Source organism: Lactuca sativa, chromosome 7 (assembly GCF_002870075.4).
Source record: "Lactuca sativa cultivar Salinas chromosome 7, Lsat_Salinas_v11, whole genome shotgun sequence".
NCBI lineage: Eukaryota > Viridiplantae > Streptophyta > Magnoliopsida > Asterales > Asteraceae > Lactuca > Lactuca sativa.
This window is the reverse complement of record NC_056629.2, coordinates 15,344,076-15,366,494: the sequence shown is the minus strand read 5'-3', so window position 1 is coordinate 15,366,494 and position 22,419 is coordinate 15,344,076. Positions and strand designations below refer to the sequence as shown.

Here is a 22,419-nt window from a genome sequence, read left to right as displayed (position 1 = left end):
ATTATCTAATACACTACTTGGCTTAAAATTTCATTTTTATTGTGTAAATTTGCTGCGTCAATTTGTTTGGAATTTTTAACATGACCAAATAGATAGAATTGGGTTTATAAAAGATTAAATTAGAATTTTCGTTCATTCACTTTGTAAAAAAAGTATAGCAAAGAGGTTTTATTGCAAGAAAAAAAAAGTAAATGAAAGTAAAAATTTTCCATTTAAAAAAGAATCAAAATTTAATATTTTTTTTTTATTTCAGTTCACAAACAATAGACGCACCTTTATTTGTAAGTAATTAAACTTAATGTAAATAATTATTTTGTTATCACATATATGAGAGAGAAGGTTATATTTTCAACGTTTATTCTCTTGTTATATAAGCCTAGTCCAGAGTCAGTTAAGCATTGAACCCTTGGGCCTAGTCAGTTAGGCCCAAACTGAGGCCATAAAAACATGTTATCAGCAAATCGAGACAGAAGGAAGAAATAAATCAACAATCGTGGTCGATTACTTGGCTACGATCAGGTTTCGCCGCAGTTGCATGCTCAGATTGGCGGGAAACAAACGAAATCGTTAAACAGGTATCTTTCTCAAATGTATTTCATTTTGTTTGTAGTTTGAATACGGTTTGTTATTAGATATTATCTAAGGTTTATATGTTCTTTGTATACTCTTTTTTCTCAAATATCTTTAATTTTAGTTTTATTATTGGATTTCGATTTGTTTGGTTGATGATTATCTGCGGTTTATATTTATATATTGGTAATGTCGGAAGTTTTTGAAGTTTGAAAGGTTAATGATCATGTAGGGTTTAGTTTTCAATTTTATTATTTGCTTTTAATGTTTGAAGTTTTTGAAGCTTGGAAGGTTACAACTTCCATGACAGTATACTGATATAAGATTTATACCTATGAGGCCTCTGTGAGAGTCAAGCTTAACTTATGGAGATCAAAATACAAAGTGTAAAATTTTAGAATCCCATCCCATGACATTAACCCTTAAATTTCATAAAAAGTATTTAATTTCTAGATTGTCAATTAATTTTAGTTTTGATTTTTTTTTTTTATTTATTTATTTATAATTTCAAACTTTATTTTTTTGTTATTCAATGCAACGACATGAATGTAAAATTGACATACTTGGTTGCCATATTATGCCATTAGTCCCCAATCTAATAAATAGGTGTAAATAGATAACCTCACATAATAAATGGTTGTTCACAATCTGTTTGATTAAATGTCTGTGTGTGTTGAATATCTTTCTCAATGATTTGCTATAGAAATCACTAAAGTAACAGAGTGATGAAGAAATCCAAGCTAGCAAAGAAATCAGAAGGCGAATTAGATGGGGTTGATATGATCAGTAACTTGCCGGATCATATTCTTCACTTGATTCTTTCACGTCTTGAAGGTACACAACAGTCAATTAGAAGCAGCATTTTGTCGAGAAGATGGAGGTATTTGTGGACTTCAGTTCCCTCCATAGACATAAGTTATGTCCGTCGACTGGATCATCTCCCAGAATGGGATAGTAACAGATTCAGAGAGTTTGTGTATTGGCTTTTCCTAAACAAACCCCAACATTTGGAAAGTTTTCGCTTATGGTGTGCGAATATCAACAGTATGTTAACCATAAGGCATTGGATTCATGCAGCTGTTATGAGAAAAGTCAAACTACTTGACTTGATGTTTTGCCCGATAGACGAGTCCGAGGATATTCGGGTGCCCCATTCTTTAGTGACTTGTGGTTCGTTGGAGGTGTTAAAGTTGTGTTTGCTCGGATGTCGTCTATGTTTGCCTAATATTACAGGGTTTCAGGCACTTAGGGTTCTTGAGTTGACCCAAGTTGACTTATTTGGTGATGATTTACTAAAATATTTTCTTGAAGGCTGTCCATTGCTTGAGGATTTGAGTTTGAGAGACTGCAGTGCCTATTCTCTTGTTATTTCATCTCCGAAGCTCAAGAATTTGAGAATTGATAACAGAGAAGAAGTTACTGATGAGGACCTAGACTTAGATTGGAAGATGTGTCTAAGTCTTACGATTTCTTGCCCAAAACTGGTGTATTTAAAGTTAACTGGTTATGTAGCTATGAAATTTCTGTTTGACAGTCTGTATTCCTTGAAGAAAGCTGTGATTCATGCTCAAGATTTGTTTAGATTTGAAGAATCCACTGATGATTTGTTTCGTAATATGTCTAAAGTGGAATCGTTGTCAATCAGCCTTCTCTGTGTTGAACAGGTAGATGTGTATACTCTTTTTAAACAGTGATCCATTTTCGGTTATAACATTTTGCAGTGGAATTTCTTCTTTTTTGCATCTTCTGAAAGTTAAGATTAGAACATTCTGATTTTGTTTCTTTTTGACTTAATGGAGTTAACAAGAACAAGGCTTCAAGTACCTAGTATTGGTTCTCATGAATAATAAATAACCTCTAAACTTTTACTTGTTGTGATTGTGGTGTAGTACTATTGGTCAGATGAAGATGAGCCTATATCTCTACCCAATCTCAAGACTTTGGAGCTAAAAGTTGATGCCTTGCATATGCTCATCCCATTTCTCAAATGTCTTCCGGATCTAGTGTCTCTCCATTTAATCTTTCCAAAGGTATATATATTTTCAAATGAAATAACATTTTTTATGCATCACAATCTTGAAGCATGTGGCTCACTTTCACTTATCCCATTTCTCACATGTGCTTTTGTTTGATTATCTAGAATGTTTATGGATTGGACATGTGGAATCAAGATGAAGCTTCAGCTGCAACAATGAGCATCTTGACTCGTCATCTGAAAAAGGTCGAATTTCTTGAATTCGATGAAGAAAAGCCGAAACTAGATTTAGCACGTGCCTTGTTGGAGCATGGAAATGAATTGGAGGGAATGGTTTTCAGTTGGGGTGATGAAACCAGGTTCCATAAGAGGTCAATGAAGACTATGAATCGAGTCTCGAAATTTTATAAGGCTTCTTCAGTTGTCAAACTTAGAAGTGTAATTAAAGTCGAGTAGAGCTCATGAGATTATTCAAAGTTACATATTTACCCTTTTTACAACACTATATTGACTTGACTCGGCTTAGTTGCACCCTTAGTCAAGCATGACGATTTATTTAAATAATGCTACTTTTAAAAGGAGGTAATAATCATATAGGACAAAATGTGTCTTTAGTTTATTTTTATAAAAAATGGGTAATTTTTATAAAAGTTTGTGATTTTATAAAAAGTGGTAAAATGATGTATAGTTACTTGATTTGAATCATATAAGGTCAAGTTATTATAAAAATCATTATTATTAAAAATAAGAACACATTACACGAAATTTAGGATGATTCCTAATTCTTTCGTTAACGTTTGAGTGTTTAAGCCAAGTAAAGAATTTGTCGCATTTGGTAACGAATTCACCAAAAATCTGAATATGTAACATTTGTTATGAATTTGTCACATAGTATACCATTACTAACCCTAATTAGGGTTTATATTTAATAATTGGTAAAAAGAGAAGTACTTTGAATTATAACTTGCCAATAGTACATTATTAATATTAGGGAATATCACATTTCTCCTAAAATTCTGATACGAGTTGAGTTGATCTGGTTGACTTTTATTGACTTTGTTTGACCAAAATTGACGGTTGTCACAGAAACTAGCATTCCAAATGCCTTAATCTTGATGGTGGATACTTGTAGAGAAGATCATATTCTTTGATTTTTCCATCTTTATCAACACCCCAAAACCAAGTGGTTTCAAAGGCTTCAAAGGTTGTCATTCTAAACATTCTTTGGTTGTGCTTTTATTTCATTCTAAACTCTATTAATGGATCCATGATGGTTTCGTTTTGTTGTGAACTAAAAATAAATTTGTTATTTTTAAAGTCTTCCGTTGCCGATTTTATGAAAAACAAACTTATATTTTGTATCAAAACCCATCATTTTTTACGTATTAGTTGCTCAGTGATTACGTGGTGTATACTCACACAGTGTAATTTTCATTTCTTTATAAAAAGTGTAATTTTCAAATACGTACATGTGAGTATACATTGTGCGAGTATACACCGTATAAATACACTATGTAAAAATATCTATTATCAAAATTTTATCAAGAAAATTGCAGGGACATTGTTCGTACTAACCAATTATGATCAGAAAACAAACGATTTGGGAATATATTTGATAATTACAAAAACGACCTATTATCAAAAGGAAGACTGTTGTTGGTTGCAAACGACAAAAAAACTTTTCAAAAGGTGATTCAAAGAGTGATAAAAGAAATGATTAATTCCACTTTCGGTCATTTCAACGATGATTCAATTCGATTATTCGCAAAGCCAGTAAACTTCCGGTTTCGGGTTTCAAGACTCTAAGACTACTATAACTAAGATGTAATGTTTCTAGTTATAGGCATTCGAGGAAAAAAAACTTTCATTCTCTAAAATGTTTATCTCATGTCTAGAAAAACCCCAAGAGTTTCTTTATCTACTAGTCAATGTTCAAAGGTTCTAGATTTTCAAATAATCTTTTCTCCAGATCTATGCAATGATTGTAATTCAAGCCTAATCAATAAAGGTAGTATCTGAAAGTATTTTATTCAATTCTTGTTATTAAATGAAGGTAGTATCTGAAAGTATTTTATTCAATTCTTGTTATTAAATTTATTTCTCCATAATAATTTCATTTCGAATTATTCTAACTGTTAATTCTACAAAATTTGAAATTTTTGTTAAAATAGGGCTCGTTTTTAATAATCAAGCTAATCAAATTCATACTTAAATTGTTTGATTATGTCTAACAAAATCTTAATGAATTGTATCCCTAATAAAGATATTCTATTAAAAATACAACAAATCCAAAAATATATTAATAATTCTAAGCAAAATCTTAAGGATTCTTGCAAACCTACTCATCTAGATACAATTTTAAATAATAATCATCTTCATGATCTATGATCTATGGCTCATAAAAGCTAGTATTCAAAATCGTTACAAACAAATACGTTATCTAAAAACAAAACTATTTGCTTTTTAATAACATATTCTACTATTAATAACATTAACAGCTATGTTGCTATGGTGTGCATTTAACCCAAAATTTAGTATCTCCCAACACAACTGTCCAATATCATGACATCATTTTTTTAAATAATAATCCGAAGATATTTCCCTCCCAAAATCAAGCATGAGCAAAAGATAAGAGTTACCAAGACAAATTATTATGATTTAGTTTTGTTTTTAGGCCAATACCAAACTGAAACGTTTGTTGGAGACTCCTAGTTTTTATACAATATGAACAGAATTCAGGAACTAAACAAATATTTTCTAGCATAGGTATTGCAAGAATTTAAAAGGATAAAGGATTAAACTGAGATCAAGAAATCTAGTGACCCCAAGACATGTACTTCTCACAGTCTACAAAAAAACTTGTAACATCATTCTCTTAGAAGAGTTATGAGCTTGACAGTTGAAGAAGCCTTGCGATATTTTGACATTTTCTTCAAAGTCTCCATTGACTTGCGAGGGTACTTGTCTTTGTCACCCCAACTGAAAACCATTTCCTCCAATGCATCTCCATACATGAGTAACGAACGTGCCATCAATAGACTCGGATTTTCTCCATTGAATTCAACAAACTCCACTCTTCTCAGATGGCGAGTCAAGATTCTTCTTGCCTCAACTTCATTCAACTTCAGGTGGGCAGATTGCCACGAATTCCTCTACAGTACATCATCAAAAAAAAAAACGTAAGTTTGACCCATTTCATTATTGGTATTTTTCTATTTTATTTAGGTTAATTTCCCGCTATTAAGCCTATGTTAGGAATCTGAAATATATAAGACACCACACCAATGAAAGTGTGAAAGAGATGCATAAAAAAAAAATACCCTTTGATATGAGAATACGTCTTGAATGATCAAATGTAGAGCCTCCAGACGCGGATATTGTTGAAGAGTTTGGATGAGGTCATCCATGGGGAAGTCATCCATTGTTATCCTTAGCTCCACAGTCTTGAGATTAGGTAAAGATGCAGCATCAATGCACTACAATAATGACAAAAAATAAGAGTTTGAAGTTTTAACCAAAATGAAAAAAACTTTGCATTTTATAAAGAGAATCAGCATCATCTACCTTAAGGATGGTGAAAGGGTTGAGCGATAAAGATTCCACATGAGAAATTCCAGCAAACAACTCACATATGTTGCGCCTCATCAATTCAGGTAGCGATCCATTCAGGTTAATCACAGCTTTCTTCAAGGAGTTTAAACCTTTCGAGGTAAAATTAAACTTACCTAGATAACTTGTTAACTCCAAAAACACCAGTTTTGGGCAAGAAATTTGAATGCTACTATGGAAATCTCCATCCACCATTTCCATCTTTTCACCAAACACGAGCTTCTTGAGCTTCAGATCCTCAAGCAATGGGCACTTTTTAAGCAAATCCGTTACTAAACCACCATCGAATAACATCATATCGTTCAACTCAATAACCCTAAGTCGCGAAAACCCTTTACATCTATAAGGCAAATGTAGACAACGTCCAAACAAATACAACCTTAACACCTCTAAAGAATCACAAGTCATGAGAGAATTAGGCAACTCGATTTCATCATACTCATCTCCAATACAAAACATCAAGTCAAGTACTTTAACGTTTCTTTTAACAGCAGCATCAATCCACTGCTTCACTATCGACATATTGCAGTAATTCGCGCAAGATAAACGGAAACTATCCAAATCGAGAGAGTTGTTTTCCAAAACCCGAGACACAAACTCTTCGAAATTGTTCTTTTTGAATCCTTGATAGGGATTCAATCGTCGGGAATAATCTATGTCTATAGAGGGAACTGAAGTCCACAAATTCCTCCATCTTCTTGACAAAATGCTGGTTCGAATTACTTCTTCTGTACCTTGAAGATGTGAAAGAATTAAGTGAAGAATAGGTTCCGGTAATTTACTAAACATATCGACCCCATCTTTGTCTTTTGATGTTCTTGATTGCTTCGAATTCTCCATGCCTTTGTTATGTTACTGTGGTGACAAATACAATGACATGAACAAAAATTATATAGAGAAGCAAACACATCTTTGAATCACATCTCATGATACAGCTTCTACATAAAGTGAAATGACATATGTTTTCGCAACAAAATTGATATCAATCTCTATGGTTTTTCATGTTAGGAATTATTAAATACACTACACATAATCTTTTTGTATAGATATGTTAATATGGTAGTTAACAAGATGGTACAGCTTCTAACTACTCAGAACCAAAGCTAAAGAATTATCTTTTTAGCACTCGGCAAATCCAAAACTTCTAACTACTCATGCAAAGGTGTCTGAGTAGTTTGAAGAGGAAGCAAGCTGGATTTGGGATTTTGATCACACTACAAGACAAGATGAACTTGAATGGGATAATTCTACCACTTAAGTGAGCAAAGAGGACGATATAATTATATATACACACAAATTAAATAATAATTCAATTGAACAATCAAAAGGAAAAAGGCTAGTAGAAGATGATAACTAGGAAAGAAGAGTATGAACCACAATTGAAAATCAAGAAAGAATAACCAGAATAATGGCGGGATAGATGGATGTGTATATTATTGTTGAGGAGATGAAGAAGAAATATCAGAGAACTATGCCATGTTGACTATATCACCACATCTCTAACTATGATGATGCAACCAAAGAAGAATGTTGGAGATGTGATGATAACTAAAGCATTGGAAAAAAACGACATATGGGAGTTATGCAGCACCATGGAACAAAAGCCATAGATGTTAAAAGGTCTTCAAGACCAAGCTGAAGAAGAATGGTAAGATTGACAGGTGGGTGGTGAATCACTGGGTAACATCATTTATTTTGTTTTCTGCCTACATTCCTAGATTAAGCCCAGATTAACTAAGGCATTAGGCTTAGCTGATATCCGATTAAAATTACCAAATCCACTTTCCTTGCCTCTTTTACCAGAAAGTGCAGAGCTATATTTTTTCTGCCATAACCAAAACTTTTAGCATTGATTTCAGCCATTCTTTTCAATATTGTAATTTATTCAAACAGAAAAGAGGTATCATAGTCCCTAAAAATCTAAAATTCAAAGCATAAACCGATTGATAACTTCGGGGTTTTGGTCGAATTAGGGTACGAGACTCGACCAAACAACACTAAACACAAAAATATAATGACAAATGTACTTAATTCGAAGTTTTGATCCTCTAGTTTACCTTAAATGGCGAAAAATCTTGATCGGAACTCAAAACCTTCGCTCATCCTTCGTTCGCTCGATTTCTCACGATAGAGAGTAGGGTTTCGTATAGTTTTTTATTATTTCCAAGTGCCCGTAAAAAGCATCGTTGTTTAATGTTTATAAAATCCAATATTTTTTGGGAAAGAATACGTATCCTTTCCAAATTTTATTTTTAGGAAAATTAACTAAACTAACTTAATACTAAAGAAAATAATTTAAAAATATTTTTCCTTTTAAATAACCACCAAGTTGGGGTCCATTACAAAATATATATATATCGGTTCTAAACTGGTCGGGTTTTTTAAGAACTCTAAAAAAGAAAAAAAAATCCATTTCAATTATTATTTGATTTTTTTAGTTTTTTTAGAAGTAAAATTGCATAAAAAAACATAGGTTTTTAGGTTTTTTTTGGGTATGTTATGTTAATTGAAAACCGGTAAATGAACAAACTCTCCAACATTATATTGCATTTGGTTTTTTTGGAAGTAAAATTGCATAAAAAAATAGGTTTTTAATGGGTATGTTATGTTAATTAAAAACCGGTCAATGACATACTGGATAAAAGAATTTTACTGGAATAAAATCTTATTCGGTGGTTTAATGTACAAAGAAAATAGTATCCAATTGAATATAACTAAAAAATAAATAAATTAAAAAAGCAAATTAAGTATTATTGGGTGTTGACAATGATATACCAAATAATAATACTTGTCCAAAAAGAAATTTGTTATAATGTTCTTCGAGTTACCATGTGATTACTGCCAGGCCCCAGGGCCTGTTAAACCTGGACCAGCGCCCAACTCCCTATTTTGGAGGCCCATAAAAGATAACTTCATCAATTTGGAATCACCGATCAATCCGTTGATTAGACGATTACTAGACGATTACTAGGAGAGTAGCAGGGAGTGAGGGACGATTACGACGCAGATACACCGATCAATCCGTTGGGAAACAAATGTGAATTCTGGTATGTCTCTTAAATATCTTTAATTTCAGCTACAATATTTGAATTTGGTTCTTTTCATTAGTGATTATCTAGGGTTTATAGTAGTGAATGATATGTTTAAACTTATTCTCTATGAGATGAGATGAGATGAGATAATACATAGGAACGTTATGGTCTATCAGGTGCGAATAATTAGCAGTACAATAAAGTGGATGTAAAATTGAAATGCCAAGTTGCCACATTATGATATTATTATTAACCCCGGGTGTAGACAGAAAATCTCACACATGAGAAACAGAGATTTGTAAAACTTATGTTGTTTCACTTTGAGTAGAAGCTGTACCTTCATGCTGTTCACAAAGTGTTTGATAAAATGTCCTTCTTTGATTACTGCTGTTAATAACTTTTGACATACAGTACCAAAGGCATGAAGAAATCCAAGCAAGCAAAAGCATCAGAACCTAACGATGGGGTTGATATGTTCAGTAAACTGCCAGATCATATTCTTAACTTGATCCTTTCGGGTCTTCCAAGTACTGAAGAAGTAATTCGAACCAGCATCTTGTCGACACGATGGAGATACTTATGGACTTCAGTTCCCTCTATAGACATAGATTATCTTCGAGGACTTACATCCCAGAAGAAATTCAAAAAAAGAAAATTCAAAGAGTTTGTGTATTCAGTTTTATTAAAGAATTCACTGGATCTGGATAGTTTTCGTTTATGTTGTGCGAATGACTACAGTATGTCAACAGTAAGGCAGTGGATTGAAGCTGCAGTTGGGAGAAAGGTCAAAGTAGTTGACTTGATATTTCGGCCTAGGGAGCAGTATAAGGATGCTCATACCATCCATCCCGATCATTGGATAAATAGGTGGGACTTTGAGGATATCAAGCTTCCCCTTTCTCTAGTGAGTTGCGGTTCCTTGGAGGTATTAAGGTTGTTTTTGTTCGGACGTGGTTTACGTTTGCCTAAGTTGACAGGGTTTCTGACACTCAGGGTTCTTGAGTTAAACGCTGTTGAGTTTGCATGCGAGGATGAAAAGTTAGAACTTTTTTTTAAAAGTCTCTCGTTGCTTGAGGAATTGAGTTTGATACACTGCTTGATAGATGAACATGATGTTGTTAGTATTTCATGCCCGAACCTCAAGAACCTGAGAATTGTTAACCAGAAAATGATACGATTTGAGCAATGGGATGGAGAAGAAGAAGAACTTGAGTCAATGTGTCCTGAGGTTCGGATTTGTTGCCCAAAACTGGTGTTTTTGGAGCTTATAGGTCGTATAGCTTTGAATTTTTTCTTTGAAAGTCTAGATTGCTTGAAGAAAGCTATGATTCATGCCGAAAGTATAAATCCCGAAGGATTATCGTTGTCTAGAATTTCTCATGTGGAATATTTGTCGCTCAACCTTTACATCGTTCTACGGGTAGATTTTTACTCTACTTGTGCTTAACTTTTCATTTCGGTTAAAATGTTTCTTTTTTTTTTTGTTATTGTAGTGCATCTGTTGAAATCTTTGCCTTATCTGTTGTGTAATGCTTGCCAAATGTTAAAATTCTTATATCAAGTGAAAATGGCAAAAGTTTAGCACCTACATGCCTATATATAGGTTTTCATTAAATCTTTATCATCTGATCACCTACATGTTTATTTATTGCCATGAGTAATAACCTCCACACCCTTACTTGCTGTCTTTATGGTTTAGTGCCTGTCACAAGTAGATGTCTGGACATCTCTACCTAATCTCAAGACTTTGGAGCTAACAATTGATGACTATGCCCCAGTTGCATTGACAAATGAGATGGTATTTTCTTTAGTGATTTTTTTTTTTTTTACCTTGAGACTTTTACATTGCAAGCTTTAACAACTTATGATTTTTTTTGATGATCTTTCTAGCAAATATTTGAGCGGGAATACTGGAATCTAGAAAAAGCTGCAGCAATGAAAATCTTGGCTCGTAAGGTGAGAAAGGTGGAGTTTGTTGAATTCGATGGACTAGAGTGGGAACTAAATGTAGCACGATGCTTACTTGAGCATGGGAATGCACTGGAGGAAATGGTTTTCATTTGGGATAACAAAGACATGTACATACATGAGAATTCAATGGAGGCTATGAAGAAAGTTTCAAATTTTCACAAGGCTTCCTCAACTGTCAAACTGATCAACTCTCCCAAGTCTTCCTAACTTGTTAAACTGTAAGCCGTAACTAAATTTCATTTTGTCTCATGTGGATGCCTTTTGGATTTGGAGATTTGTGGTACCCCGCTTCATGTTGTTTCATTTTCAATTATTATTAGAAAATATGTGTGTGTTCTTTTCTGTAATTAAATGTAGTTTTTAGTAACTAAGACTATAACTCTCTCAATTTAAACTAACTATAGTTACATGTAAAATTTCAAAGTGACGACATAGTCATGGAAAAAAGTGGATATAACACATTTTTTTGGAGAATAGATCGAGGCTTTAGCTTGATTATAAAACCAGTAAAGACAAAGGTCATGGTACATTGGTTAATGTGACTTCATATTTTGTAAACTTAAACCTAAACCTATTGTATTTGCATTTTCTTATTGCGAGATCTAAATGTTATAATTAGCTTTAAAATATCCACATGGACGACATGTGGAAGCCAGGTGACTATAATAAGTGAAACAAATTCTGTGACATTGGGTTCCAAATGAGATTAAAAAAAAACTATTTTACCATATTGAGGTCTCATCCAATTATGTAATATAAAAACCAAAAAAGAGTTTAATACCCTATTGAGTATTATTAGAAGATAAATTACTTAACTACCTCATCAAAAGCAAATTAAAAGTATTATTTGTTGTCATTTGATACATTAACCTTATTATGATATACACTAAATTTTACTTGTGGAAAAAGAAATTTGTTATAACTATTAACGAGGATGCGATCATCTATGATTATGTCGTCTTTTCTTTATATACCCTATCGGGCTAAATTATGCACTAATTAGATTTCATTAATGTCTCATGTGGATGCCTTTTGGAATTGGAGTTTTGTGGTACCGTGCTTCATGTTGTTTCATTTTCAATTATTACTAGAAAATACGTCTTCTTTTCTGTAATTAAATATAGTTTTTAGTAACTAAGACTATAACTCTCTCAATATAAACTAATAACTGTTAAATGATATACCTAAACGACGCAATGTAATGACAAATAAACCCAAATGAACCTAAATTTTTGGTTTTAAAAAAATACAAACTGTCGGTTTATGGAAAAGGTTTGTATTTTACTTGGAAGATAGGACAACTGTGTTATGGAGATGTATTAAATTTTGGGTTAAATGAACACAGTAGCAACGTACTTTAGACCGATTTTTATTTTATGTAGTATAGTTTCTATGTAAAATAGAAATGTGTTTTTTTTCATTATAGGCAATATACTTTTGTGATTTCAAACGATATGTTGAACATATCACAAGTTTTGTTGAGATAGGATATCAATGTGATTGGTCATTATAAATATGCACAACAACGTAATATATTAATATAATAGAACTTTGTTATCATCGTACAACGAGTGGGATGGAAAACGGGCAACAAGTTGCGTTGCGAGGAAACTAAACATATCAAATGCAAATGGTCATCCTTTATTAGAAGGGGAAAACAAATGAAAAAAAAAGGTCATGAAATGAATGAAAAGTTACAAGAACTAAAGGAATGGTATTCCTTATGTAATGAATCATTCTTTTTCCTTGATCTAAATAGACATCAAGGTTTTGCGTTTATCGTGGTTACAACCTTGTGTCTTGGTTTTCCAAACGTCAACACAATGTTTCTTAGTCTAGTGCCAAAGCCCGTATAAGGAGTTATCATGTCCCTTAACTTGTACTACAATTATTTTTTGTGACAATGTAAGTGTCATGTACTTAACTTCTAATTTAATTCTTTGCACCAAAGAATCAAACATGTATAAATAGATTTACATTTTGTTAGGAAATGTCTTTCATCATGTTTGTGTTTTGTATGTTCTATCTACTCATCAATTTGTCGATATATTTACAAAGCATCTTCCTACATAGTTATTTCTTGATTTTTGGAACAATGTAAGCATATGTGAACCTCGGCTCACTAAGAGTGTAGGGTCCTATGTGTAAATATTATTTATTCGTTGTACTAGTTATCAATGGACTAACAACTATTTTCACAATTCAACAATCTTTACAAATGTAGAGTAGAAACAGATATGCTAAATTATAAATTCTTTCATATTCCATAGATACACATAATTTATTATTCCAACATAACTTGAAATGTTTCAGGTACATCCATACATAAGGCAAAAAGATTATTAAGATATTCAAAAACCATTAAAAAAAAAGGTGAACCTTTCATTACAGGTTCGAGGAGGAAGAGACCGACTATAGTTTTATATGTTTTATAAAGGGTTAATGATAGAAATGCCCTTAGCTTTTCCGAATTTTTTTGAGAAGGCCACAAAAAATATTTGTTGTTACCCAACCTCACAAGAGGGGTTGCTTATCAAAGTGAGATCGATCACAAATCAAAATCAAAGGCAGAGATTGAGATATAAAATATCATTTACACCTACTTTTGAACAAATATGATTTCAGCTTTTGGTGATGCTCGACGAAGCCTCGGCAACTCGATTGAAAAAGTTGATCTTCCATCTGTTATGTTCCCACTTGGGGAGATGCTCATAGTCTCAAGAATCGGTGAACTCCCAAGCAGAAACTTTATGAATCCCATCTCGTGTGGAACACCAGATATACAAGTCATCTTTACCATCTTAAGCCGTTCAAATATGTAGTCAAAGGGGCATTCCATCTCCCAGAAATCCAAACTGGAAGCTTCTGTTAGAGATGATGAACACGGTGGATCCTAAATTTTTTTAAAAATAAAAAATCAGAACATTGATGCTTAGGTTCAAATAGGTAACTTTTCATCTTCAAGATTAATATAAGCTTCTCTAAGTTATAAATTAAACCTTCATAAGTAAATAAAAATTCTAAATTAATACAGTTTAGTTCCTTTTTATGAATAAAAATTCAGCTTTGCCTACAGCCCATGTTTCCTCTATCTTCCATACCAGAAAACACCTTTTTGCTCACTGATTTGAGTACTAAAACACAATAGCATACAGCTATTTTGATCCTTTTATTCCCAATAGTAAGCATTTCAACACACTTAGGGCACCTTCGATCATATCGACCCACTGGCCCGTTTCAGTTTTAGCTAATTTTTTAATTTTACTGATCATTTGATAAAACATAATCAGATCAACCCATTTAAAATGGAAAATGACCAAAAATTTCCGCCTATCTCAGGAATTTGAAATGCATAAGATACCAAAGAATGTGATACAAAAAAATAACAGTTGATATGAGAATATATACCTTTTCAATTATCAAATGAAGAGACTCCAGATTTGGAGAACGAGTGAGAATTTGGATTAGTACATCCATGTTGAAGGCATCAGCTATTGTGGTTATCTCCAAAGTCTTGAGATTAGGTAGAGATTTAGGGAGATCTTCTAGATTAATGCACTACAATAATGACAGCAAGTCAGTGTTTGGATTGATCACTCATATCAATAAATAGGCATGTACGTACTTAACTGATAAAAAGCCAAATCGTAACATATGAGAATAAGCATCTACCTTATGGTCGTAGAAAAGGCTAGTCGACAAAAGTTCCACATTGGAAATTTCATAAAACAAAGCACATACTATGGTGTCCATGGATTCAGATGGTAATTCTCTCTGCAGCTTAAATTCAGGGTGAATTTCAGCTTTCTTCAAAGAAACTAGATTTTCGAAGAGAAAATTATAAGCTACATGGCCTGAAAGCTCCAAAAACACCAGTTTTGGACAAAAAATCTCAAGGTTATCACACATGTCGATGTCATCCCCCAACTCTTTGCAATCAAGTACTTTCTGGTTATCAATTCTCAGATTCTTTAGCTTTGGACATGAAATACAAAAAACTGTAATGGTGGATGTCATGCAGTTTACCAAACTCAGGTTTTCAAGCAATGGGCAGCTACTTTTGAGAAAATCTTTTACCAAATCATCGTCTATTAAGATACAAGTTTTCAACTCAAGAACCCTAATTGTCAGAAACCCTGAATAATTACGCAACATAAATAATCCTCCCAACAAACACAACCTTAATACCTCCAATGAACTGCAATTCACAAGACAATGGGGCACCTCAGTTATTTTACTTTCCTCCGTCGGGTGAAACATCAAGTCAAGTAGTTTGACGTTTCTAGTGATGGCAGCATTAATCCACCGCCTTACTTTTGACATACTGAAGTAATTCCCACAACATAACCGAAAACTATCCAAATCTATGGATTTGTTTGCCAAAACACTACACTCAAACTCTTCAAATTTGTTGTTTCTGAATTCTTTAAAGGGCATCAATCCTCGGGAATAATCTATGTCTATAGAAGGAATTGAAGTCCACAAGTACCTCCATCGAGTCGACAAAATGCTGGATCGGATTACTTCTTCCGTAGTTGGAAGACGTGAAAGAATCGAGTGAAGAATAGAATCCGGCAAGTCACTGATCATATCCACCATATCCAACCTTTTTGATGCCTTTCCTAACTTGGATTTCTTCATCCCTCTGGTGATGTTAATAATCCAATTATTAGAGAACCGAAGATATTGCCAAATGTAGTGTCTCTATATACAAATGAATGATTCAGGTGCATAAAGACACCAGATCAAAACTCGCACATATTAGAAAGATTTTCACAAATGTACAACACAAACAATATAATATACGTCAAATGCCCATCATATATTGTTCAAACAGAACTTGGAATGATTCATGTACATAAAAATTATAATCATAACGAACCTTTCTTTCGTAATGATGATAGTGATATCGTTAATTAATGTGGAAGTGAAGTAGTCGGTATCGGATGGGATGATGACTGGTGATATATAGCGTTAGCGTCACATGTGATCATATGGCCGATAAGGAAGGAGATCGGCGATTCGCTCCTAGCGATCAACTTGGATGAAAAGAGCCACACTGGGAATTATAATCAGGGATCGATAAAAAGTTGAAGATCATGTGTAATTCTCTGTGTGTTTCATTCAACAGATTATAAGGGTATAAATACAGGGTCCAACACCCACGTTTAGCTAAACTATCTCCACATTACAAGGCAGTATATTAACAGACTAATAAGAAGACTATGAGGTAAAATCCAAGGTACACCTTTTAATTGGTGTTAGAGATGTAGCTCTTATTTTCTATACAAATCTTCACATGTTATATAAAAATTGACTCTTAAAAAGATTCTGTTTTTATAAAATAGCACATCTTATTTATTTTTTGTCTTACTCATCATATTTTTCAAACGCTAAAAACATTTCATATAATTGTGAGTCTTTTTGAAGATTATGCAAATTCTTTAATTAAATGGAAATTTATGGATTGTTTTTAAAGATGAAAATATTTTCAAAAAAAAAAGTTGAGTTTGATAAGTCTCAAAGATTGGTTCATTCCGATAAAAAGGTTAGGAAAAGAATGAAAAATCATGAGATTTAAACAAATGGAATTCCTTATGTAATGAGCCATTACTTTCCATGATCTAACCAAACATCAAAGTACTATGTTTATCTTGCTTACAACCTTGTGTCTTGGTCTTCCAAACGTCAAGATGTTGTATCTGAGTCTAGTGCCAAAGCCAAGTATAGGGATGATCATGTCTCTTAACTCGTACTACAGTTGTGTTTTGTGACAATGTAAGTATCAAGTACTTAGCTTCTAACCCAATTCTCTGCACCAAAGAACAAAACATGTGGAAATAGATTATATTTTGTTTGGGAAAAAATTTGGTCAATTGGCTAATATATTTAAAAAGGATCTTCCCGCACAGTTATTTCTTGATTTTCAAAATAGTTTAAACATACGTAAATCTTCTATTCGTACTCAAATTGAAGGGCAGTATCAAACTGGACATTATTTATTTACTTTGTATAATATATGGGTACATATTTAGGTCTCGTTTGATAGTTACTGTTTAGGAAAGTGTTGTCTGGAAAAGTTTTCTGACCAGAAAAAAAAAAAAAAAAAAAAAAAAAAAAAAAAAAAAACCATGTTATTTGATTGTACATCTGAGTGACTGTGCTAGATGATGAAAAATGACCATATTACCATGCTGTTTTATACTGTGATGGATGAAGTTGCTGAATAATTACACAATAATCATTTAAAAATCCAAATACCAATTGTCATACAAAATAATTGAACATAAATTTATTAAAATCTAAATAGAAACATACTTAAATTGAAAAATAACATACTAATGTGCATACAACTCTAAAGTAAACCATGTGAAAGTAGTTTATTGGCAATCTGCTCACACAAAGTAGTCATATATTCAAGGGCTTCCGAACCCCATTCTATGCCTTTTGTGTTTTCGCCATAATTCCTCCACCTAGTATTTGTTTTAAAATTCAATGAGCATATATTACCTTCGTCTCCATCTCCCATTCTCCGTCAGCCAAATTAAATTTATTTGTTAAAGGATCATATATATTTTTAGTTTCGCTTTTAAGTTTCACCCAAGCTTGATACTTTCCTTTGTAGTAGTCGTAGTGGTTTCTCATGTTTTTTTGGTCAACAACTAAACTATGTTCCTTTACCAATTTTTCGGCTACAACCTTCCATGAGTTTGGTTTGACGGGTAGTACACTCACGACCGTTAGTGATTACTTCATGGATATATGCATCAAGAAAAATTTTGTCCCAACTTTGGTCCCAAATGATTCTAGAAAAATAGGTTGCTTGGCGGGGGAAGGCTAGCCAGCGAAGACCGTTGATGAAGATCACCAAAGGGAGAAGCTGATGATGGCTGATGGAGGCATTGAGGATATCTATGCTGGCTTTTTTTTGTGAGGGCACAATTGTCCAAAGCATGTCTTTTTTTACATTCGGATGAGATTTTGTAGCTTTGTGGGAAAGACTCATCTTACCGGGAAAGACGATTTTTTTTGTGCAAATCAAACGATCTTTCCGGCCCATTCAGCCAGAAAGATTTGTTTAAACCTAGAAAGATGTCTATTAAACGGGACCTTACTTTATATATTGTAGGGTCCTATTTGTAAATATCATTTATTGGTTGTACTATTTAGTGGAATACATTAGCATATCTACCTCTGGCAAGTTACTGACCAGTTATATGAATTTATAAGATGTTTATATAACGGTAGAGTAGGGTATGGTCATTTTCAATCCCTCTGTCCACACCAGCTTTTCTCACCTTCCCAAAGGCCAAAATCATCCCACAACCATGCAAATGGTCATTTTTCTATCCTACACCTTTGGGAGTACAAGACAAAATGCAGATGATACAATAGAAGGCAGAGAACATATCATAGGGAACAAAGCGTAGACTACATAATAAACAGATTTCATTCATATATCATCAGAAACAGATCATAATAAACAGATTTCATTCATATATCATCAGAAACAGATCATACATTGTTTCAAAACAGTTTCAATGATTCTAGTACATAAGGCAAAAAAGATCAAAACATGTAGATATCCAAAAACCAAAAAAATGAACCTTTCTAGGGTACGAGTAATATTATAGTTTTATATAATTTAAAAGGGGCTAATTATAGAAAAGCCCTTAGATTTTGTTTGACTTTTTTTTTCGTGAAAAAACCACATTTACTTTGTTGGTGTTATCCCAATCTCGCTGGAGGAGTTGTAAATTGAAGTGAGGTTTATCACAAACCAAAATCAAAAGCAAAACGACAGATTTAGAAATTCAAATGAAAGTATGATTTATGCCTAATCTTGAACAATTATGATTTCAGCTTCTGGTGATGCTCGTTTAAAACTCAGTAACTCTATCGTAAAGCTTAATTTTTCATCAGTCATGTTCACATTTGGGGTGATGCTCATGGTCTCAAGAACTGGTGAACTCTGAAGCAGAAACTCTATGATTCCCAAATGGTGTGGAACAAAAGATATCCCCGTCATATCTACCATCTTAAGCCCTTCAAATATGCAGTCATATTCCATCATCTCCCAGAATTCCAAATCATCATCTTCTGTTGCAATTGATGTATGCAATGGATCCTAAATTAAAAATATAAAGGTGAACTCTAAAGTTTTTGGAACTAAAACAATGCTAAATCATCAAACAAAAACATAAGTTTTTCATGTTGAGGTGCAAAATGGGTGGATGCAATAGATAATGTGTTCGGGTCAAAAGCGATATTTTTCTAGTGCGGGTCAAAATGGATTAGGTTGATCCCTCCACACTTTATGTTCATTGATTTTAAATTTATAAAACATTTCTATATCAAGCATATTTACATATTATATGTTGTAAATTAATATATATATATATATATATATATATATATATATATATATATATATATATATATATATAATGTAACAATTTAGAAGGTTTTAAGCATTTTAATACATTTTGGGAACTTTCGATCCCATTTATTCATTTGATAAAATATAACCAGATTAACCCAAATTATATGGTAAATGAGTGAAAATTTCCATGTATTTCAGTATCTGAAATGCACAAGACACCAAGGAATGCATGAAAGTGAGCCACATGAGATTGTGATACATAAAAATAATTTTTGGTATGAGAATACCTTTTGAATTGTCAAACGAAGGGACTCCAGATTTGGAGAACATATGAGAATTCGGATTAGTACGTTCATCTTGAAGGCATCACGTGTTGTGATTAGCTCCAAAGTCTTGAGATTAGGTAAAGATTCAGGGAGATCTTGTAGATTAATGAACTAGAGTAATGACAGCAAATAAGGGTTTGGAGTTATTATTCATGATAATAAATATTCATGTAGATACTCAAATGATAAAAACTAATGGCCAAAGCATAACATATACCAGAATAAAGAGCAAAAAAAAAAAGCCAAAGCATGTCATATGAAAATAGGCATCTACCTGCTGGATTAGGCAAATGCGAAGCGACAAAGATTCCACATGAGCAAATCCATCAAACAACTCACATACGTTATCATCCGCCCATTCATATGTATCTAAAGGGTGAATCACAACTTTTTTCAAGGAATCAAGACGTTCCAAAATAAACTTAAAAGCCATAAAACCTGCAAATTCCAAAAACACCAGTTTTGGACAACAAATCTGAAGGCGTTTGCCCATGCCATCCACTGGATAATCCCAATCTTCAGAATCTAATATTTTCCGGTTATCAATTCTCAAATTCTTTAGCTTCGGACATGAAATACAAAAATGATCAAGTTTGTATGTCACACAATCTACCAAACTCAAATCCTCAAGCGATGAGCAGCCTTTGAGAAAATCATTTACCAAACTATCCTTGAATAAATTGCAACTTTTTAACTCAAGAACCCTAAGTGTAACAAAACCTGTAAGTTTAGGCAATCTTAGACGAGTTGCTAACAGATACAACCTTCATACCTCCAACGAACCACAAGTCACCAGAGAATGGGGCAACTCAATATCCTCATACTCGCCTTGAGTACAAAAGCTCAAGTCAAGTATTTTAACGTTTCTGCTAACAACAGCATCAACCCACCTCCATATTGTCGGAATATTGTAGAAAAACACACAATCTAAACGAACTCTATCCAAATCGGTGGATTTGTTTGCCAAAACCTGAGACACAAACTCTTCGAAGCTGTTCTTTTTGAATTCTGTAACGGACGTCCATCCTCGGTTATAATCTATGTCTATAGAGGGAACTAAAGTCCATACATGCCTCCATCGTGTAGACAAGATGCTGGTTCGAATAACTTCTTCTGTGGTTGGAAGACATGAAAGAATCAGATGAAGGATAGGATTCGGCAAGTTACTGAGCATATCTACCTCTGACGCCTTTCCTTCCTTGGATTTCTTCATGTCTCTGTTAATTTGGATTAAAAACTATTACATATTTAAACAGACAATTTTTGAATAATATTGATAAAAACGAATGAGCAAAAACAATAAACAATTTTCCTAATTAACAAAGTTTACCAAGGATTTGATTATGCAGAATAACACCAAAATCACTAAAATCTAATGAGAATCAACTATAATAAGTAAAGAAATTAACATTACACACACATACTCAGGTTTATGTGGAAACCACAAATTGAGAAAGAAAAAAAAAACAAATAAATAAACAGGCAGAGGAGACTACCGAGATATCCACTTGTGATGATACCGTTTAAAATGCAAAGAAATGAGAAAATTACAAATATGTGGGATAAATGTGAACCAAATAAAAGAGACAAATGAAAGGGGGTATTACTAGGGTTTTAGAAATAAAGCTCACACTCTCACTCATATAAGAAAAAACCAAAAAATGTATTTCGATTTAGCTAGGGCTCATGAGCCTGAGACGAAACCGCAAGGACCATAAGTCTGAAATCTTAGGTTATTAGTCACCCTTCTTTAACAAATAGCAAGACCTAACAGTATCTTCGCGCCAAATGTGAAGTCGCTATATACGAAGTGAGGTGATGCACACAAAAAATTAAAGCTCTCAAACTTGACAAAGATGTTCATAGATGTAGAGCATACTACATAAAATAGTGATATAGGAGTATATTCCACCAAATACCCATCATACCTTATATTCTTATTCGAACAGAACTAGAAATGATTCAGGTACATAAGAGGGAAAAAATCAAAAGATTTATATCGAAAAACCCCAAAAAAAAAAAAAAAAACCTTTCTTTCGTAATGATGATAGTGATGACGTTACACGCCGGAATCAGGTGAGATGAGACTGATGATAGCGTTGGCGTCACAATGGCCGAAGAAGAAGACCGGCGATTCGTGGCGCCAATTGGCAAACAGGAATTTAGAGAGACAATTTGGCGCTTAGCAATTGCGAATGTAGCCATGTAGGCGTGATAAACTGAATCGCGGTAACGGGCCGAGTGTGCTGAGGCAGGTGGGAATCGGCTCATCTGTCTTGGCTATGGGCCGACCCATTCTCTTTTTGGTGCGTGATATAAAATACAAATAACGATTTACGTGTTCAAAACGCAAAACTCAGAATTTACATATTTTGTCGTCCACGTAATTTTTAATTTTATTTTGCATTTGATTTGTTAAAAGATATCTTTAACAAAACGTCTCAACCTATGAAGAACATCACCCTATAAATCATTCCCTGCGGTTAACATGTCAAATTTGAGCCGCTAACACTTTTTCACGAGCTTTGTAAATAATAAATTAATTAAATGTCG

General features: G+C 33.3%; 5 protein-coding genes across 6 annotated transcripts; 2 read left to right on the top strand and 3 right to left on the bottom strand.

Moving 5' to 3' along the window:
• The first annotated feature begins 304 nt into the window (after nucleotides 1-304).
• On the top strand, nucleotides 305-3,149 carry LOC111905967 (F-box/FBD/LRR-repeat protein At1g78750). The gene is made up of 4 exons (XM_023901699.3): nucleotides 305-575; nucleotides 1,274-2,234; nucleotides 2,460-2,600; nucleotides 2,711-3,149. The coding sequence occupies exons 2-4, from the start codon at nucleotides 1,296-1,298 to the stop codon at nucleotides 2,999-3,001; spliced, it is 1,371 nt and encodes a 456-aa protein (XP_023757467.1). The 5' UTR covers nucleotides 305-575; nucleotides 1,274-1,295; the 3' UTR covers nucleotides 3,002-3,149.
• A 2,031-nt stretch (nucleotides 3,150-5,180) lies between these two features.
• LOC111905968 (F-box/LRR-repeat protein At3g58900) lies at nucleotides 5,181-8,365 on the bottom strand. Its single transcript, XM_023901700.2, has 4 exons — nucleotides 8,212-8,365; nucleotides 6,110-7,009; nucleotides 5,866-6,021; nucleotides 5,181-5,697 (listed from the first exon to the last, which is right to left on the bottom strand). The coding sequence occupies exons 2-4, from the start codon at nucleotides 6,992-6,994 to the stop codon at nucleotides 5,413-5,415; spliced, it is 1,326 nt and encodes a 441-aa protein (XP_023757468.1). The 5' UTR covers nucleotides 6,995-7,009; nucleotides 8,212-8,365; the 3' UTR covers nucleotides 5,181-5,412.
• A 645-nt stretch (nucleotides 8,366-9,010) lies between these two features.
• On the top strand, nucleotides 9,011-11,509 carry LOC111905969 (F-box/LRR-repeat protein 13). The gene is made up of 4 exons (XM_023901701.3): nucleotides 9,011-9,201; nucleotides 9,598-10,606; nucleotides 10,886-10,984; nucleotides 11,077-11,509. Exons 2-4 carry the CDS (start codon nucleotides 9,608-9,610, stop codon nucleotides 11,362-11,364), a joined length of 1,386 nt encoding a protein of 461 aa, XP_023757469.1. The 5' UTR covers nucleotides 9,011-9,201; nucleotides 9,598-9,607; the 3' UTR covers nucleotides 11,365-11,509.
• A 1,974-nt stretch (nucleotides 11,510-13,483) lies between these two features.
• LOC111905970 (F-box/FBD/LRR-repeat protein At1g13570) lies at nucleotides 13,484-16,351 on the bottom strand. Of its 2 annotated transcripts, XM_023901704.2 has the most exons (4): nucleotides 16,040-16,351; nucleotides 14,830-15,802; nucleotides 14,566-14,715; nucleotides 13,484-14,050 (listed from the first exon to the last, which is right to left on the bottom strand). In XM_023901704.2, the coding sequence occupies exons 2-4, from the start codon at nucleotides 15,796-15,798 to the stop codon at nucleotides 13,757-13,759; spliced, it is 1,413 nt and encodes a 470-aa protein (XP_023757472.1). In that variant the 5' UTR covers nucleotides 15,799-15,802; nucleotides 16,040-16,351; the 3' UTR covers nucleotides 13,484-13,756. The 2 variants fall into 2 exon arrangements, with proteins under 2 accessions (XP_023757472.1, XP_023757471.1); XM_023901703.2 differs by having other exon boundaries at nucleotides 14,830-16,351.
• Nucleotides 16,352-18,634: 2,283 nt separating this feature from the next.
• Nucleotides 18,635-20,631, bottom strand: LOC111905971 (F-box/FBD/LRR-repeat protein At1g13570). Its single transcript, XM_023901705.3, has 3 exons — nucleotides 20,141-20,631; nucleotides 19,828-19,977; nucleotides 18,635-19,285 (listed from the first exon to the last, which is right to left on the bottom strand). Exons 1-3 carry the CDS (start codon nucleotides 20,357-20,359, stop codon nucleotides 18,995-18,997), a joined length of 660 nt encoding a protein of 219 aa, XP_023757473.1. The 5' UTR covers nucleotides 20,360-20,631; the 3' UTR covers nucleotides 18,635-18,994.
• Between the last annotated feature and the right edge of the window lie 1,788 nt (nucleotides 20,632-22,419).

What these genes read in the sequence shown, in the direction of transcription:
- LOC111905971 (XM_023901705.3), bottom strand. Translation starts at nt 20,359, where the DNA reads ATGGGCAAACGCCTTCAGATTTGTTGTCCAAAACTGGTGTTTTTGGAA. An exon ending in GCATTTGCCTAATCCAGCAG is followed by an intron (nt 19,978 to 20,140) that starts GTAGATGCCTAT and finishes TCATTACTCTAG; the next exon opens with TTCATTAATCTACAAGATCT. An exon ending in TTCGTTTGACAATTCAAAAG is followed by an intron (nt 19,286 to 19,827) that starts GTATTCTCATAC and finishes TTTTTAATTTAG; the next exon opens with GATCCATTGCATACATCAAT.
- LOC111905967 (XM_023901699.3), top strand. Translation starts at nt 1,296, where the DNA reads ATGAAGAAATCCAAGCTAGCAAAGAAATCAGAAGGCGAATTAGATGGG. An exon ending in GCCTTCTCTGTGTTGAACAG is followed by an intron (nt 2,235 to 2,459) that starts GTAGATGTGTAT and finishes ATTGTGGTGTAG; the next exon opens with TACTATTGGTCAGATGAAGA. An exon ending in TCCATTTAATCTTTCCAAAG is followed by an intron (nt 2,601 to 2,710) that starts GTATATATATTT and finishes TTGATTATCTAG; the next exon opens with AATGTTTATGGATTGGACAT.
- LOC111905968 (XM_023901700.2), bottom strand. Translation starts at nt 6,994, where the DNA reads ATGGAGAATTCGAAGCAATCAAGAACATCAAAAGACAAAGATGGGGTC. An exon ending in ACCCTTTCACCATCCTTAAG is followed by an intron (nt 6,022 to 6,109) that starts GTAGATGATGCT and finishes TCATTATTGTAG; the next exon opens with TGCATTGATGCTGCATCTTT. An exon ending in ACGTATTCTCATATCAAAGG is followed by an intron (nt 5,698 to 5,865) that starts GTATTTTTTTTT and finishes GATGTACTGTAG; the next exon opens with AGGAATTCGTGGCAATCTGC.
- LOC111905969 (XM_023901701.3), top strand. Translation starts at nt 9,608, where the DNA reads ATGAAGAAATCCAAGCAAGCAAAAGCATCAGAACCTAACGATGGGGTT. An exon ending in ACCTTTACATCGTTCTACGG is followed by an intron (nt 10,607 to 10,885) that starts GTAGATTTTTAC and finishes TTTATGGTTTAG; the next exon opens with TGCCTGTCACAAGTAGATGT. An exon ending in TTGCATTGACAAATGAGATG is followed by an intron (nt 10,985 to 11,076) that starts GTATTTTCTTTA and finishes TGATCTTTCTAG; the next exon opens with CAAATATTTGAGCGGGAATA.
- LOC111905970 (XM_023901703.2), bottom strand. Translation starts at nt 15,798, where the DNA reads ATGAAGAAATCCAAGTTAGGAAAGGCATCAAAAAGGTTGGATATGGTG. An exon ending in GCCTTTTCTACGACCATAAG is followed by an intron (nt 14,716 to 14,829) that starts GTAGATGCTTAT and finishes TCATTATTGTAG; the next exon opens with TGCATTAATCTAGAAGATCT. An exon ending in TTCATTTGATAATTGAAAAG is followed by an intron (nt 14,051 to 14,565) that starts GTATATATTCTC and finishes AAAAAAATTTAG; the next exon opens with GATCCACCGTGTTCATCATC.